Below are 17,030 nucleotides of genomic sequence, written 5' to 3'. Positions count from 1 at the left end.
TGTTTCCTCTCAACAGAACAATATTGTTTCCATAATATAGAAGTATGGCCACAGTGAATGTATTTCCTAACCCTGTTTTGACTATGACAGATACTCTGTCATCTCCGATTTCATTCATAAGAACCGTGAGTGAACTGTTTGGGGACTAAATTACTCCGGCCAACAATATGTAAGCTTATAAAACTGATCATCAGTTCTCATAGTTAACCTTTAATGCTTTAATGCAAAAACATGTCACTTCAGCCTGATGCATAAAAATGTAATATATTTCTGTGCATATGAGCACCTCAGATGCGAGGCCTCACACACATTTTACTCAATTCCACTGCATTTCTTCACGCACCTTGAGAATTTAAGGTATTTGGAGGCTTCCTTTTGGAAAACGTTGTCTGCTATTGAGATAAACTTGCTTCAATGTCCTCCATATTTAGACCATTTCCAATAGAGTAAAAAGGCTGATTTTAAATTCCTTTGAGACCACCTTACCGCACTCATTCTTCCTGGAGACACCAGATTGCTGTTTTGACCGCAGAAGGGTTTTCACGCCCCCTTCAAACAGGTCAAACCTTCTTGAAAATGCAAAATGTTATAGTTATGATGCAAAAGACTAAATGTAGGTGTGCTCCACTTCCCTGGAAGTGTTACCTCGGTGCTGGGTTTGACGCTGGCCGAGGTTCAGCTTAGAACAAATTGCATATAATATTAATCTGAGACACGTTTCCAGTTTCCACCACAACTTGCAGGCTGTTAATGCGAGGAGCGGCCATATTGGAACGGAAGTCCATCTTTTTTTAAAAAAAAAATTTGATTTAAGATTTAACGACACTATGCGGAGGTAAAATAAGTAAATGAAAAAAAATCAAGAGTTGAGATAAATTTACACAATTCTAGTTTTGGATTAGGTTAAACAAGAAAGTCCTGCCTACAGTGGGAGTAATGGAGTTGCTCCCAATTTCCCGGTGGGAAATCTGACTTCAGAGGTCACATTCCAGTTCATGTTTTTTCCCAGTCCGGAGTTCAACTGGATTTCCTCACCAGAAATCATGTTTTTGTGTCTTATCTTGCAATTGTATTTTCATTACTTTCATCAGCTACTTACATTTATTCATTATTGACCGTTTTTTAGATTTGATATCCTTCATATGATAGAAAATGGCTGTAGCACTTGTCGCTTTGCATCAAGAAGGTTCTGGATTGGAGTCTGGATTGTTCTCCTTGTGCATGTGTGGATTCTCTGCAGGTACTCCGGCTTCCCCACAGTTAAGAAACAACAACAAAAAAAACATGATTGTTAGGTTCACATTGGACATTACATTTTTCCACAAAAAAACAGAACGATTTAATAGGTTTGCAGAAGCCTGTCGACTGCCAGGATATTACATAAAACCCGCGTCACGGAAAATCTGCTCTTCATCCGCAGACTTAATTGTTCTGAATGCCAGCTCCTGACAAATGAAATGAATTAACTACATTTGACAACACCTGAATGTATTCACATGAACGTCACCGCTTTATACTTTTCTTTGTTTTTTGTTTCAACATGTCTCAACTCATCAGCAGGGCTATTCATCCAATTTACTCAACTGAATATTTTTTTCTTCTTTTATTTTTTTTCCTCTCATCAAGCCCCGACTTGTCCTGAGAATTGGCTGCTCAACAAGATAATTAGCAGTTTCTCTTTCAGTCGTTGGTAATTGGAGAGGGAAAGAAGCAGACAGTCGTGCCAGTGAAATTTTTCTGGGGGGCGAGGGGAGAGTGAGTTTGTGCGTGCGTGTGATGCGGGTCGGCAGGGGAGCAACTCGGAGGAAAGTGAAGCAGGAGGAAGTGGCAGCCGGGTCTCTGCTGCCTGTTCGGAGCGAGGATCTCACCAAACAAAGGAAGGATACAGAACCCAGACGCAGTCAGACGGCCGGCAGAGGCAGGGAGAGGAGAGAGAGGAGAAAGGCAGCACAGCTGAGGGAGAAAACAAAGCGACATTGTTAGTTTCTGTGAGGAAGCACCTGCTGGTCCGCGTTGCTTTTGTTCGATTAAATTTGGGAGGAATGTTCCGATTCTTTGAGATTCCGACGAACACCTCGGTAAAATCAGCAGCTTATATTTGTGCAAAAAAAAAAATAAAGAAAGAAATAAAATAAATACATAAATATTGAGGATTTTATGTCACAAGTTAACACAAAACAGAGCATAATTTGTGAGATTGCAGAAGAAAATGGAGTGCATTTTTACCCAGCCTCTTTTATTGTGATGCTCTGAAATAAGAATGTTTTCTGAAAACTTTTTTCTATTATTATAAAAGTGAATTTTTTTTATATTAGAGAAGAAAAAAAAGCATCGTGGAGGCCGAGAAAGATAGCAGAAAGCCAGAGGTGGAGAAGTAACTATCAGTTGAGACAAATATGGCTTTTATGCCAAAAGTGTTTTTTTTTTTAAAAGCCGCTTTTAAAGTTTCCCACAAGCCATCTGAGAGACAAGGCAAGCAGTACTAAGATCAAACGAGACAAGGATTATGTCGACAAAACAATATGTGTGGCAGGAAAACGTACTTAGCAGTGAAACACGGTGGTGGCAGCATCATGCTACAGGGAAAAGCGAAGCTGGTCAGAACTGATCCAAAGATGGACGAAGCAAAAAAGAATCATTGCTTAAGAATCACTCTCTGATGGATTCTCAATGACTTTGAGCTATTTTGAGACGACAAGAATCATCAAAGATTTCAGATTTCAGACGTACAAAACCGGTAGAGACGTTTCCCAAAAGACATGACTCTGCGGTATTTAATATGGGGCGTATTCATACTGTTGAGTATAAAACTCAACAGTTTCATACAAACGGAATCATATTTTCTACAATGTCACAATTATGTTCCACTCTGTGTCGGTCGGTCACACAAAATCCCAGTAAAACAAACCAAGGTTAGCGGCTGCAATGTGGAAAAAAAAACAGACATCTGACTACGTTTAGAAATGCCAAGGTTAGATTCGACTTTGGTCTTTTAAAGGACCACAGCAGCTTCATGTGATTTCCATGGAAATCGCTTTCTACTCTGCTTACATTATGATTCAGAGAAAGCCACGTCAGTTGGTCCAGTTTTACCGTTTCCAGGGATTGAGAGTCTGTCAGCAGGGGCGCAGGTCCAAACCAGGCTGTACAAACAAACATGACGGCCAGAGGGCAGAGAAACCAGGGCCTGAGAAACAGCCTCCTGCAGCTGTAAATCAGGAATCCACGCTCATCTTGCAGCGGGCAAAATCACGTGGAGTATAAATTAACTGATAACTGCAGGTTGACTGGATAAATGATTGAGCACAAACTGCACAGGTTCCCATCCACGCTCTGGCTGACATGTATTTATTCCAGCATGTAAACCATCCACTCACAAACACACACTAGGCCGGCTCGCTGTGAGCTGGTGGGAGTGTTATTTACCAGAATATTTGGTTGCTTGACCACAGTCACTGATACTGAGTCTAATCTTCAAACACATCGGGGTGACCGCGTCACGTTTCCCGCTGGCTCTTTGGGATGTTCGTGTATTTGCATTTTGTTTCTGTTCTCTCGCGCAGCTGCTGAACTCGGCCTGAACTGGCTTCTGCTGGTCACCGCGGGATAATGTTTAATTTTCCACTCACTTTTAGAGCGAGCGCGACTTTGAGGAAATGCATGAGCAGACTTTGAAAAAAAAAAAAAATATATATATATATATTAACTGACTACCATTTACAATACAAAGAAGGTGGGATGTGTTTCAAGTCAAATATTGGGGGCAAAAACTTTTAATTTAAAGTGTCTTTTTTTTTTTTAAGTCCAGTTGATGTATAAAAAAGCCAATAAAATCAGAAATGTTTCTCTTTTAGGTTATTTACAAAATACCAAAATTATTTGCAGTTGCCAAATCCTAGAATAGGAAAAGTTTGTTTGTTTTTAAAGAGGCAGTATTACATGTTTTCACAGCCATGTGGCTATTATTTAATTTGGACTATAGCATAATCAAGTAACTCTTATGTAACTAGGAATTATGTTACCTACAGTTGTTATAAAAATGCTATATATATATATATATATATATATATATATATATATATATATATATATATATATATATATATATATATATATATATATATATAAGACTTAAGAGAAATTTTACTTTGTAATTTAACTCCTTGAAATTGGGCCTCTGTCTCTTTAAGAAGCTCTTGCTCTTTCTGAAACTCCGCCTTCAGGAAGTCGTCACAACATGACTCCTCTATTAACCCTTTAGCAACATTTTTACCAGCGTTTCACTGAGACGTAGTTGATATAATAAGTTCGACTGATGTGCAGTTCCACCATGTGGTTGCCAATTGCTACTGGCTAGTCTGAAGGAACCGAGTGGGGGAGTCAGCATGCTTACAGACATTTTCTTTGTATTCAAAAGTATTGCTGGTTGAGTTTCATAATTTATTTATTTTTTTGATACTTTGCTTCTTCTTCCACAGAAGTTGCATAATGTTTGCATGAATTTTGGCCGATTCCTCCCAAATGAAAACATTAAGTCAGGTCTGTAGGCCGCCTCACTCACACACATCTTTTCAAACCAGAGAAAATTGTCTTCATTTTATCAGAGTAACTGCTTTTATTACTGAAATATTCTCATCTTTATTTATCTTTCTGTGTCTTTTTGTGGTTTTTATGGCAAAAATGCTCTTGCTGGGTTTTGTTCAATTTGGTTGACAATTAAAATCTTGTAACAGCAGCGACATGTCTTCACTTTGTTTTTGTCTTTTTTTGTTTTTTGTTAATAGGAACTTTTGGTTCTCCTTAAAATTCTTTCCTCTTCCTGTCGCCTCTGGCTGCAAATCAAGCTCAGACATTTATGAACCCGCCTTCAAGCTGAGTTCAACGTATCATGATGCATCCATCATGAAAACCTCTGAAGCTTACATCTGCCAGTTTAAACAGATTCATAAACTAGTCCACTTGCAAATAGTGGAAGTGGAAGTTTGTATAAAAAAAAATATTGATTTCAATTTTAGGAGCAACGTGTGCTGGTAGTGTTTGCTATTTTATTCATCGGAGCGAAGAAACATCTGAACAATGAGCGATTTAACACCAAGAAGAATGACCGGACATATTCTCAACCCAGAATCGTCTCACTAGATTTAAAACTTGAGAAAAATCACATCAAACAAACCAGACCTTCTTAAATAAAGTTTTGAGGGTTAAGATGGAACTTGTACATTTTAGAATTCTATTCTAAAATGTTTATTCAATCAACAATAAAGTCTTTGCTTTAGAAAAACCAAGCATTTGGAGAAACCACTGGCGACCTCTTATGAGTTCATGATTTGTTTTCCTTTGTTTTCGATCAAACTTCTCCTTCCAAGGTGTCGACTTGAACGTTGTCAATAAAGTTTGAAATCTCGTGCCTGATGTGAGGTCATCGACTCGCAAACATGCGCCGCAAAAACAGATTATTGTTATGTTTTTTTAAAGTGATATTTTGCGAAACAGTATCATAACTGCATCATAACCAGCTGCCTTTTATTTTTCTTATCATTAGTGTGCATCTGTAAGAGAGAGAGAGAGAGAAAGCTCCAGCTCTGGATTGTGTCTTTAAGCGGGCGGCCCGTGTTTGTGCAACAGAAAACCCACCTAAACGTGTTGCGTTGTGTTCCACCAGCCCTCTCTGTGCGTGCGTCGCTGACGCGCGGCGAGGAGGAGCCGTTCGCTGCCGATGCGTTATCGCCGGGAGCGATAACGCGGGGGGGAGGGGGGATGCGGGTGAGGGGGAGGGCTTACAGTTGAGCGGAACATCCTGCGAACAAGTCCGGGAGTCGAAACCAAACTCTTCCCTGCTCGCGGCGCTTCGCTCCCTCCGCGCTCGTGTCGTGATGATGCCGCTCGGCGGGGAGAAAGTCTCAGCGGCTCCGGCGACGGTTGGCCGCTTTGCCCTGCTGCACGTATGAGCGAGCGCCGTTTTACTGTTTTCATCTCCGGACGCACGGCGGTGGGACATCCGGCATGGAGAGTCCGTAGGAGGAGGAGGAGGAGAAGGAGGAGGAGGAGACCACGGCCGCTGCTGGTTTGGTAAAGAGAGCGCGAGCGCACCGACGCACGCGCTTTTCTGCGCTCGAGATGGACTTCAAGAAGACAAAATTTGGAAGGTAAATTATGGGGGGTGGGGGGGCGAAAGTCTGAGCTCGTTATGAGTGAAACTAACTGGAGACCCACACGGCGGGCGGACAGATGTTGTGCGTCCGCTGCGCGCTGTGACGCGCGGGCGCGTGGGCAATCGGGAGTGATTTACAGACGAGCGAGCGCGCGGGTGACGGGGAGCGATCAGTTCAAATGTCCATCTTTCTTCCCGGGATCGTCGTAATTTCCTCCGTCGGGGCGGAGTGGCTCTGAAAGGTTTTCGATCTCCTTGAAACTTTCTGACATTTTGGGAGATGGAAACCGCCGCGGGCTTCACGCAACACGAAGTCGGTGCAACTGTCACCGCTTTCACTTATACAAAACAGAGAAATGTGGCGCGTATTAACCAAGTCAAATTGGATCGATCGCGTCCGTAAACATCAGTGTATGCGCGCCTTGCTTCGGATTCTCAATACATTTGGACTTTGACTGGTCCATTCCAACACGTGAGCACATTTTTCATCCAAACAGTTTCACTGCAGCTTGTTGAGGGTAAACCTTTAGATTTTTGCACTTCTATCCCCGAAGAAAAGCATTTACACAACTTGTTTCCATGGGAGATGTTTTCGCTGATCTTGTTACACAGAGCTCACCCATAAATGTGTTCTTCTGATTGAATGCGCTCCTTTCTTGGCCTTGCGGGCCAGCTGTGCCACGCTCTGTCTATTTACTTAAAGTTTCTCCGTCGAAGGTCAAATCTGGATAGTGTTGTATGACCAAGCAACACTTTAAACTTCTGCACAACTTTATCCCTGATCTGCTGGACCAGATTTTAAGAAGAGCTCATAGGGGCAGTAGCCCAGGGCGCCGTTTGTTTGGGGGAAGCCCCAAGGATTTTTCTTTGCTGTTCTGTCAGGGAATGTGTGTTTTTCAAACATTATACTTTATAAAAAAAACTCATGTTTCACAAATCAGATGAGTCACATTCATATTTTATGAATGGAATGATTTTAAAAAATATTCAAGTATTTGGAAATAATGAAGTTGTGGTCGATTTCTTTGGGAACGACGTAGAGTTATTGGCTATTAAACCTACCATGAAACAAGGCATAGCTGTTGACGACTACCTAATTTGCATTAGTTAAATAGGTTTTTCTTAGTGGACAGGGCACCAAAACTGCTGTGCCCGGGGCCACACATCCTTGTAAATCTGGCCCTGCTGTTGTAACACTGGTGGTGGTTTTGGGATATCAGATTAAAGATGGCTGAAAACAAAAGAAACCCATGTGTCGTTGTCCTTCTCCGTCACAATCATCTGCTATTTCACATCGCTCTATCCAACAGTAACCCCCCATGGAAACACGGGTCAGGCTTCTGTTTCTCAGTAAGACCCCCGATGTGAGTCACAGTTCAGCGCCGTGATAAACTACCAGTTTATCAAGTCCAGTCCTGCCCCGGGACGTTCACCGCGCTGAAGGGGAAGCTTGGCTACAATCGTGAGAACCAGAGTCGAGGACTCCCAGAGGAGATTAACTTGATCTTCGCAGTGAAAGGAATAGCCTTGGAGTTGCTCGCGCGCAGATTCCTGCGGCGCACGCCGTGATCCAGAGGCTCTGATCCTTACATTATTACGTACAGCTGATCCTATTCATGCTCCGTGTGGCCTCAGTCTCCGCGAGGGGAAAGCCGGGCTCCTGCAAACACGTGGGAACATTTAGCCGGCATGTGACGCCCATCTGTGCTCAAAAGAAGAAGAAGAAGAAGAGGCGAGTCTTGTTACGAGGAAAAGAGAGGATCAGAAAAGAAGACAGATAACGCTGCCATCCATCCTGTGCGATCAGCCCCGTTTTTTTCAGTTGATTACACACCCTGGCACACACACACTCAGTTCTGTCATTGCTGATTAGAGAACAGCAGAGCCACAGACACAGCAACGGTGCCGAGGAGAATAGCTGCTCGCTTGTTGTGTGTTCTTGGCGCGGCCTCAAGAGATGGAGGACAAACAGGGAAGAAGTGGCAGCTACTCAAACATCGGATGTTATCTCACTAATTGTTTCTATCCTTTCTGCTCTGGAGTTGGACGATAAAAGCTTTGGAGTTCGTTTCGTCTTGTCGCTGTTGGAGCCTCGCTGGGCTTTTATTATTTTTGTGGACATAGGCTGGGAATTCCAGTGAGGCTTCAGAAAGCAGGACAAGCCACTTTGCATCATGTGGTGTTGCATACAAACAGAAAAATAAGGGTGAAGATTTGCTAAAGGGATCTGCCTTGTGCATTTTGGGACCCTGACGCCCACATCCACTTGCTAAAGCCATCACAGACGTCAACAGATCTGTTTGTGGCGGAGAGAGGGCGGCGCTGAAGGACAAACGATGACTAATTATTTATGTATAAGCTTCAGATCTGAGCAGCTTTCGCATTCGAAACCCAGTCAAAGCATATTGGAAAGGATTCATTCATCCACAGTTCAACGTGTTATTCTTTATAACTTTTGACTTATTTGAAAAAAATGTGTGGATCTATAAAAGGAAGCCCACTCAAAGATTCTGGTCAAAACTAACAGGAACTAATCATAACTTAATATAACAACCTCTGATCTATATTGGTAAAAACAATCTAATCCCAGAGTATGATGGTGCCGCCATTATGTGGCTATTGTGTTTCTCTTGGTGATGTTTTGGGATCTTTTGAAATTATGGCCCATAAGTTGTTATTTTGATTCCTTCAGATTATTATATATTCCCCGCCAATCAGTGGCGGCCCCAAAGGGGGGCCAACAGGGGACCGTGGATCCTGCTGGAAATATGTTAACTTGCCCTTTAACCCCCCTCACCCCCCCAGAGAATCACGTTTGGTTGATAAAAAGTCATACAGTCATCATGTAAAACTCAATAAATAAATACATGTAGTTGTTCCACCCTAAAATATGGAGAATAAAGTTTTATTTCACATTTAAAACACATTCATTGCTTGTCGCTGACAGGCTCTTGCCACATGTTTTTGTCATTTGATCAGGATACATGTTAAAGAAAAGAAAGAAATGATTTCTCCCCATCGCAGAAGCCTGGCATTTTAACATGGATTTGCACGGTTTACAGAGAGCCAGCATATGAGCTCCTCCCTTTGTATCCTATTTAATCAGCAGTAAATCCCTCCATCCCAGCTCACAGCACATCTGGAGATGTTACGAAATCACAATTTTATTTTTTTTTCCACTCTCCCGGACAAACACCAAGTTACGTGAGCGCAGGTGCGTCTGTGCTGTTTGGTTGCGCATGTAGGCCGTGTGCTCATTATCGCGCGTGCATGCCTCTTATATTGCTGCTCGGTTTCATGGTTGAGCGAGAAAGCACACTTATGAGCAGAAGAAAAACACACAAGGGGAAGGTCGCGTTTTGCTTAAGCCGTGGCTGCCCGCTCACCTAGAACTCAACTTATCGTTGGAGAATCGGACATTATTTACAGTCACGCGACTTAGTGGAAGGCCTCAGTGGGGATGTCGAAAGCCAAAAGTCACACACAGTGTGATGTGGATTAGAAAACTGCAAATCCTCCTAGAACAATCACTTGCCCAACACATTAATCCGGTTCCCTTGGTGTTTTCTGAACCAGTAAAAGACACGAATTGACCCGCCTGGCCTCGAAATCCACCGCTGATGTTTTCTCTCCCTCTCTGCCTCTCGTTGCGGTCAGGTACATGAACTGCAGGGTGCCGGCCAACAAGAGATACCAGCCCACAGAGTACGAACACGCAGCCAACTGTGCCACACACGCAGTAAGACGACCGCCATGTGTGGGTGGGAAGTGTTTGACTGGATGTGGAGGCAGAATGGAGAGGACGGTTCTTTCTGTTCTGACTGTGTGACGGGAGGAAATAATCTGCGAGTCTCGTTTAATCTGCTGTAATCCTTGCAGCCTCACACAGATGGAACGAAGCAGACGGGTGCAGAAACTGGAAGAAAATGGGAAAATAATGCTCAGCCATGTTAAGGCTTTTGTAGATTTTTGGCTTGAGTCGTGATGTTTTAACCGCTAAGCGTGTTCACATCATATATATGTACACATTTGGTCTCCACCACATTGTGAGAGATGAGAGTCCTTCTGTTTCGGCCTTCGTTAATGCTGCGTTCCAGTTGTACTTGGAACTGGGACGTTCCCAGTCTGAAAATCAAGTCAAACACCCTCAAAAGTGGAAGTCCCTTCTGGGAAACGAGGAGCAACTCCAATCCTCCCGTCAACAGCGGTGACATGTGGTGAAAATATTTTACATGACACATAAAGCTCTGGAAATAAATAAGAGACCACTTAAAATGACCAGTTTCTCTGATTTTACCTTTCATAGGTATATGTTTGAATAAACTGAATTGAAAAAAAACAACAAATCCTATTAACTACTGATACGTCTCTGAAATTCAACGCAAAAAATGTTGAATTTATTAGCAGAAAATGAGAAACGGTCAAAATAGCAAAGACGATGCAGCGCTTTCAGACCTCAAATAATGCAAAGGAAACAAGTACACATTCGTTTAGAAACAACAAAACTAACGTTTTAACTCAGAAATCAATATTTGGTGGAATAACCAGGAGGTTTTCAGTGTGGTTCGGTGCTGTGGGCTCTTCATTTCTTCCGAGTTGTATGCAAAATGGGTCAACAGCCAATGTTTCATGGAGCGCCTGCAGCTACACACTGAGCAAATAAAGTTTGTTTGCGTATGGAGAGAAAAACTTCATAAAAGCTATTAGAGACAAAGTTTAGGCATTCGCCCCAGACAAAATATAAACTATTTCTTTCAGCTTTCTGTCAAAGAATGAACAACAAAAATATATATAAAAAACTCTGAGTTAATTCCAACTATGATTTATGACTTTTTTTTTTTTAGTTTTGGATTCTTCCCAGCATGGTAGGCGGGTCTGTGCTTTACTTCCTGTCTGTGGACAGATGGCACCGGGTCGCCGCCTTGCTCTACGGGAGCGGTCTCACTGGCCTCTTCCTCACCTCCACGCTCTTCCACACGGCTGCCTGGAAGATCAGCCATCTCCGGTGGGTGCACCAAGTCGCCGTGAGTCTGTCATGTTGCAGTGGGACACGCTCAAATCTGTCAAAGACAATGACTTTCCGGTGGTTTTATGTATTTTCTAGTACTGAAGCGTAACATTTTAGATGTCATTTCATAAGACCAAACTGAATTTGAAATGCTTCGTCTGGATCTCTTTGTAGGAAGGTGGAGGAACGTTTCCACATGTGTGACCGGATGGCCATCTACTTCTTCATCGCTGCCTCCTATTCTCCCTGGTGGGTCTTTGGATTTGATTGTTCTGTGAGAATAAAAGTCAAACGCCATCTAATCCGGTTGGGTCTTAGGCCACATAACGGCACTAGGACACCACTCTTTAAGGCCTTAAAAGGCATGTATCGACACTACTTGATTTGACAGGTTGATAGTTAAATAGTGGTTGAGAGATTGGAACAGTGCTGTGCTAAATTGGTTCAGGATTCACTTGGGGGACAAAGATTACATCTGGAGTTCCCCAAGGCTCAATTCTCGGGCTCCTTTCCGTTGATCAATATACTCGCCGTAGTTTTAGGGGCGTAACGAGATCTCGTCGTAAACGATTTTACAACATTAAAACTTCACCTATGGCAGGAGACCGCTGTCGATATGAACTGCAAGTTGTTCTGACGCTGAAAGAGAAAGAAAGCATCACAGTGACTTCCAATGCCGGGACATCTGCAGGTCTGCAATGGTAAATGTTGCACCGCAGACAGTTGACACAGGTCGAGAGAGATTCAAGAATCAGAAAAAGAAAGATGTCAGATTGGCTAAAGGCCTTTGTGGTTTTTCTTAAAAGTAACGCTAAAATTTGGTCTCTTATCCTGTGAACTCAATATCGCATCTCGTCTTGAGTCTTTGGTTTCATTGTAACCTATCCTCCCTCATCAATGCCGATGACGCAAAACTTTAAATTCATGCTTCACCACCGGACAACAGCTCCTTATGCTCACTGAATAAACTGTATTGGCGCATGTGCGGGGAAAAATTTGCAAGTTTGAGGCACGTGACCAGAGTTGCATTGAAAACATCCTCAGGTTGATGCTGAGGGAGCTGGGACCCTGGACGTACCACATGCGCTGGCTGATCTGGGTCATGGCTTGCGTTGGCTCCACGTACGTCCTTTTTTTCCACGAGAGGTAAGAATCTCTCAAGTTCTTCCAGCTTTGAGTGAACGTGTTGACTGAAACCCAACTCCGGCCCTCGTGTGTTCAGGTGAAACTCTGAAGCGATGTCTTTTTGACGCTCCCGTTCTTGCGCCGCAGGTACAAACTGGGAGAGTTGCTGGGATATGTGACAATGGGGGCTGTTCCTGCGTTGGTCATTCTGTCCATGGTAAGTGCTAAAACAACAGGGTCCAACTGTTGTCTGGTTTCAGCTTCAGGGTAGGCCCTTCTCTGATTGTTCAACACTTCCTTCCATTGTGGTTGAACCGCACGGAGAGACAGAGAGTCAAGCTGAGACCCGTTTGCTTCAGCGCTTTTCCTCCAAACACATCATCTTCTTGCTCTGCTAAGCCAACAAATGCAAATGTTTGTCATTAACCTTCTTCTCTTCTGAATCATTGTGGTTAGACTCATTCGAAGCCCCTGTTTGCTTTCAGCGCCTGAAAGTTGAATCTGCTCTTCTGAAACCTCATAGCTTTGAGTTTAGAGGCCCCGAACTCACCAGCTAAATCTTTAAATCTGATCATGTTATTTTCAGAAAAAGACTAAAAGAATTTGCCAAAGCGGCTTTTAGGTTTATTTCAAACGTCACTGAAACAGGAGCGAGGAGTGTAACGGATATGACTGGGAGGGTTTTGCCCTCCCATCTGTGACATGGACAGAAGCCGCGTCCTCCGGGACGAGACCGGCAAACTTTTGAAACACTTGAAAGCAACAGAAACATTCAATTTGAAAAAAAAAAAGGTGCTTGATACTCTCCAAGTAATCAGAGGCCAGTTTACATGAGAATAAAAAAAAAATAAAAAAATCTGGGAAGGATTTAGTTTCTGTGCTATCCTTTTAGTCAATTTATTTAACTTTTCTTTTTTTCCACTTCTAACCGCTGCGACACAGATGAACTTTCCCTTGCCGTGCCTCCGGGCTCTTTGGTGACGTGTGCTGCTCCGTCGCAGGTGGACCGTGCGGGTGTGTGCGAGCTGGCTCTGGGAGGCGTCTTCTACGTGGTGGGCGTGGCCTTCTTCAAGAGCGACGGCCTCGTCCCGTTCGCCCACGCCATCTGGCATCTTTTCGTTGCGGTCGGAGCGGGCATTCATTACTACGCCATCTGGAGGTACCTGTACGTGGCAGGACCCCAGCCGCAGACGTCGAGGTGACGGACGGCTTTTCAGCCCGTCTCACCAGAGAATAAACACTGAAAGCTGCCGATTTGAAACCCGAAGGCGGCCAGTGACGGTGGCACTGAAGGGTTTCATCTTGGGCTGGTGCCGATGATTAAACTCTCAGTTTTAGGGACAAAACACCCAATCAAAGCCAGTGCAGTATGATAAATGGGAGCTTTTTCTAATATATTGTTGTGATTCTGCAGTTGAAAAGCTAAGAGCATTATTTTGTTTCTCCAGCTTAAGGACTGGTAAACCTCATCCGTGTGTGCCTAAATAGAGAATTGTGCAAAAGTTTTCAGCACTTTATGTGTTTTTGATTTCGAAGCAATAACTCATATCACTGCTCTGTTGCTGCTAAACAAAGGTTTAGCATTGAAATATCTTCAGTAGAATAATTTAAAAGTGTCTGTTGGGCAAAGTGTTGAAATTTTTCACATTTTGTCATGTTACAACCACAGACGTCAACGAGTTTTGTGGCGATTTTATGTGACTGTAACCCAGTGACTGTAACTTCATTGCTCCCCATTGCGTGGGGAGCAATGAAGACGGACTTAAAGCCTGATGTAGATCAGCAGCCGCTCTCAGGATCATGAAGTGGAAGATTTCTGGTTAAAAGCCACTCGTCGGCGGACTGAGAGCGTGGGGAGCAATGAAGACGGACTTAAAGCCTGATGTAGATCAGCAGCCGCTCTCAGGATCATGAAGTGGAAGATTTCTGGTTAAAAGTCCACTCGTCAGGCGGACTGAGAGCGTGGGGAGCAATGAAGACGGACTTAAAGCCTGATGTGGATCAGCAGCCGCTCTCAGGATCATGAAGTGGAAGAATAATAACACTCAGAGCTGCAACAAACGTTTAAATCGAGTCGCGTTCGTGAGACCGAACGGCTCAATCAAAGTCCAGACGTAGGTCGGGTTCTTTTGGAAAGACGAGATCTTAATCTGAAGATACACTCCTGATCAAAATCTTAAGACCAGTCAAAAAATTGCAAGAATTTGCATTTAGCATTATTGGATCTTAAGAAGGTTCTAAGTAGAGCTTCACAATGTTAAAAGAAGAAATCAGCATAAGAGACAAAACATTTGAGCGGGGAATTAATTGAAAACTGCATTTATACTCAAACATGATTTTTTCAGCTGATCAAAAGTTTAAGACCATAGCTCAAAAAACCTCCAAACCCCCCAAAACAGAAATCAAGTACCAAAAAAAAGGACTCAGTAATGAGTAGCTCCACCATTCTTGTTGATGACGTCAAACAATCGTTTAGGCATGCTTGATGCCAGTGTTTCCAGGAGGCTAGTGGGAACATTGCTCCAAGTGTTGAAAATGGCTTCACGAAGGGCATCCACTGTCTGGAACTGATGTCCATTTTCGTAAACTTCCCTTGCCATCCATCCCCAAATGTTCTCAATTGGGTTTAGATCCGGGGAAACATGCAGGATGGTCCAAAAGAGTGATGTTATTCTCTTGGAAGAACTGCTTTGTCAGGCGGGCGTTGTGAACTGCAGCATTGTCTTGTTGAAAAACCCAATCATTACCACACAGACGAGGGCCCTCAGTCATGAGGGATGCCTGCTGCAACATCTCCACATAGCCAGCTGCTGTTGACGCCCCTGCACAACCTGAAGCTCCATTGTTCCATTGAAGGAAAACGCACCCCAAATCATGATGGCGCCCCCACCACTGTGCCTGTAGAAAGCATCTCAGGTGGGATCTCCCTGTCATGCCAGTAACGTTGGAAGCCATCAGGATCATCAAGCCAAAACTTTTTCTCATCAGAGAAGACAACTTTCTTCCACCTTTCAATGTCCCATGTTTGGTGCACACTTGCAAAGTCCAAACGGGCAATTCTGTGGAGTTGAAGAAGACGTGGCCTTTGAAGACGTTTTTTGTTTCTGAAGCCCTTCCCTTGCAGATGCCGTCTGATGGTTATCGGGCTGCAGTCGGCACCAGTAATGGCTTTAATTTGGGTAGAGGATCGTCCCTTGTCTTGACGGACAGCCAATCGGATCCTGCGGTTCAGAGCTGGTGAAATTTTTTGGGTCTACCGCTTGACTTTTTTGTTCCATAACCCTCAGGATCATTTAAAAAATGCAAAATGACTGTCTTACTGCGTCCAACCTCAGCAGCAATGGCACGTTGTGAGAGGCCTTGCTTATGCAGCTCAACAATCCTGCCACGTTCAGAGTCAGTGAACTTTTTGCTTTTGCCATCTGGAGGTCTTGACAGTGTAAAGACTTCACAGAACATGACATGGAATCCAGATTTTTGCACAGCTTTTGGCTTTTAAAGACTATGGTTTAAACTTTTGATCAGCTGAAAAAATCATGTTTGAGTGTAAATGCAGTTTTCAGAAAATTCCCTGCTCAAATGTTTTTGTCTCTTGCACTAATATTTTCTTTTAACATTGTGAAGCTCTACTTAGAATCTTCTTAAGATTCAATAGTGCAAAATGCAAATTCTTGCAATTTTTTGACTGGTCTTAAGATTTTGATCAGGAGTGTATGCTCGCTCCACCGCAAAAGGTTTTTAGTTACATTTGCAGCGAAAGGGGGCTTCGCAAAACACAATATGCACCGCACTTTTCGGACTTTCATTGATAAGGAATTGAGAACCATGCATGTTCCCCCCCCCCCACTTCACAGACGTGTCACGTAAAAACCCCCATTAAACCACATCAACGTTTATGACTAACATGAGAAAATGTCAGGTTTAAGGGGTAAATGTACTGTTGCAGGGCGCCATTGTTGGGCAGGATTAGGAAGAAAAGTATTTATAAGAGGACATAATGGCTGCAGTTTGAGATAGCAAATTATCTCTAAAGCTAAAAGAAGATCACCATTGATTGCTGTCAGGGCAAAAACCAGAATGTCTTTTTTATGCTAAGCTAGCATAGGAGCTACTTTATGTTAGCATGAAGCAATAATTTCTAAGATGGTTGTTTCAAAGTGGTCCAAATTCAGAGTTGTGAAGAGTTTCTAAAGGACTTGAAAATCATTTTTTGGGGGGGATTTTGTCTGTTTTTTCCCCTGCAAGTCTAGTTCAAGTACCAGGTGTTGGGAGCGTACTGTGTCATGTGGAGGACAAAAGAAGAAGCATCAGTATCAGAGACAGATCCCTTATAAGATGCATTGTTTTCTCTTTGGGAACCACAACGTCTGAGCTAAAATGGCATTTTCCTTTTGTTACAACAGGAACCTGGTTTTTCTCTTTGCAACAGGCTGCTGGAAACAAAGTGCCTAAAGATCCAGTTCTAAATGAGTTCTTTGCTCAGTGGGTTTGTGTACGTTTACACCCGCCACTGACTCAACAATTAGCAGAGACAATTACTGAATAATTTATGGGCTGGGCCGAACCGACGCAATGAACAGCGTGAAATCGATCAGCCGTTGGGAGTGAAAACGAAAAGAAATCTTTGATATTGCAAGATTTTTTTTTCACAGCAACTGTAATCGTTTGCTCTTTCTGCAGCTCCAAAGCTGACCAGCCACTTTTATTCCTGACTTTACCTCAAGGTGGAAGCTTTAGCGAGGCATT

The 17,030-nt window shown here is 43.2% G+C and overlaps 1 protein-coding gene across 2 annotated transcripts; it reads left to right on the top strand.

The window, feature by feature from the left end:
- The first annotated feature begins 5,808 nt into the window (after window positions 1–5,808).
- Window positions 5,809–14,097, top strand: mmd2a (monocyte to macrophage differentiation-associated 2a). 2 transcript variants are annotated; one of them, XM_055035752.1, is made up of 7 exons: window positions 5,809–6,146; window positions 9,809–9,890; window positions 10,996–11,156; window positions 11,334–11,408; window positions 12,204–12,305; window positions 12,432–12,501; window positions 13,227–13,333. In XM_055035752.1, the coding sequence occupies exons 1-7, from the start codon at window positions 6,118–6,120 to the stop codon at window positions 13,263–13,265; spliced, it is 558 nt and encodes a 185-aa protein (XP_054891727.1). In that variant the 5' UTR covers window positions 5,809–6,117; the 3' UTR covers window positions 13,266–13,333. The 2 variants fall into 2 exon arrangements, with proteins under 2 accessions (XP_054891727.1, XP_054891726.1); XM_055035751.1 differs by having other exon boundaries at window positions 5,811–6,146; window positions 13,286–14,097.
- Window positions 14,098–17,030: the final 2,933 nt, after the last annotated feature.

Source organism: Poeciliopsis prolifica, unplaced genomic scaffold (assembly GCF_027474105.1).
Source record: "Poeciliopsis prolifica strain line A6 unplaced genomic scaffold, Auburn_PproV2 SCAFFOLD010, whole genome shotgun sequence".
Lineage (NCBI taxonomy): Eukaryota > Metazoa > Chordata > Actinopteri > Cyprinodontiformes > Poeciliidae > Poeciliopsis > Poeciliopsis prolifica.
This window is presented reverse-complemented; position numbering and strand designations above follow the sequence as displayed.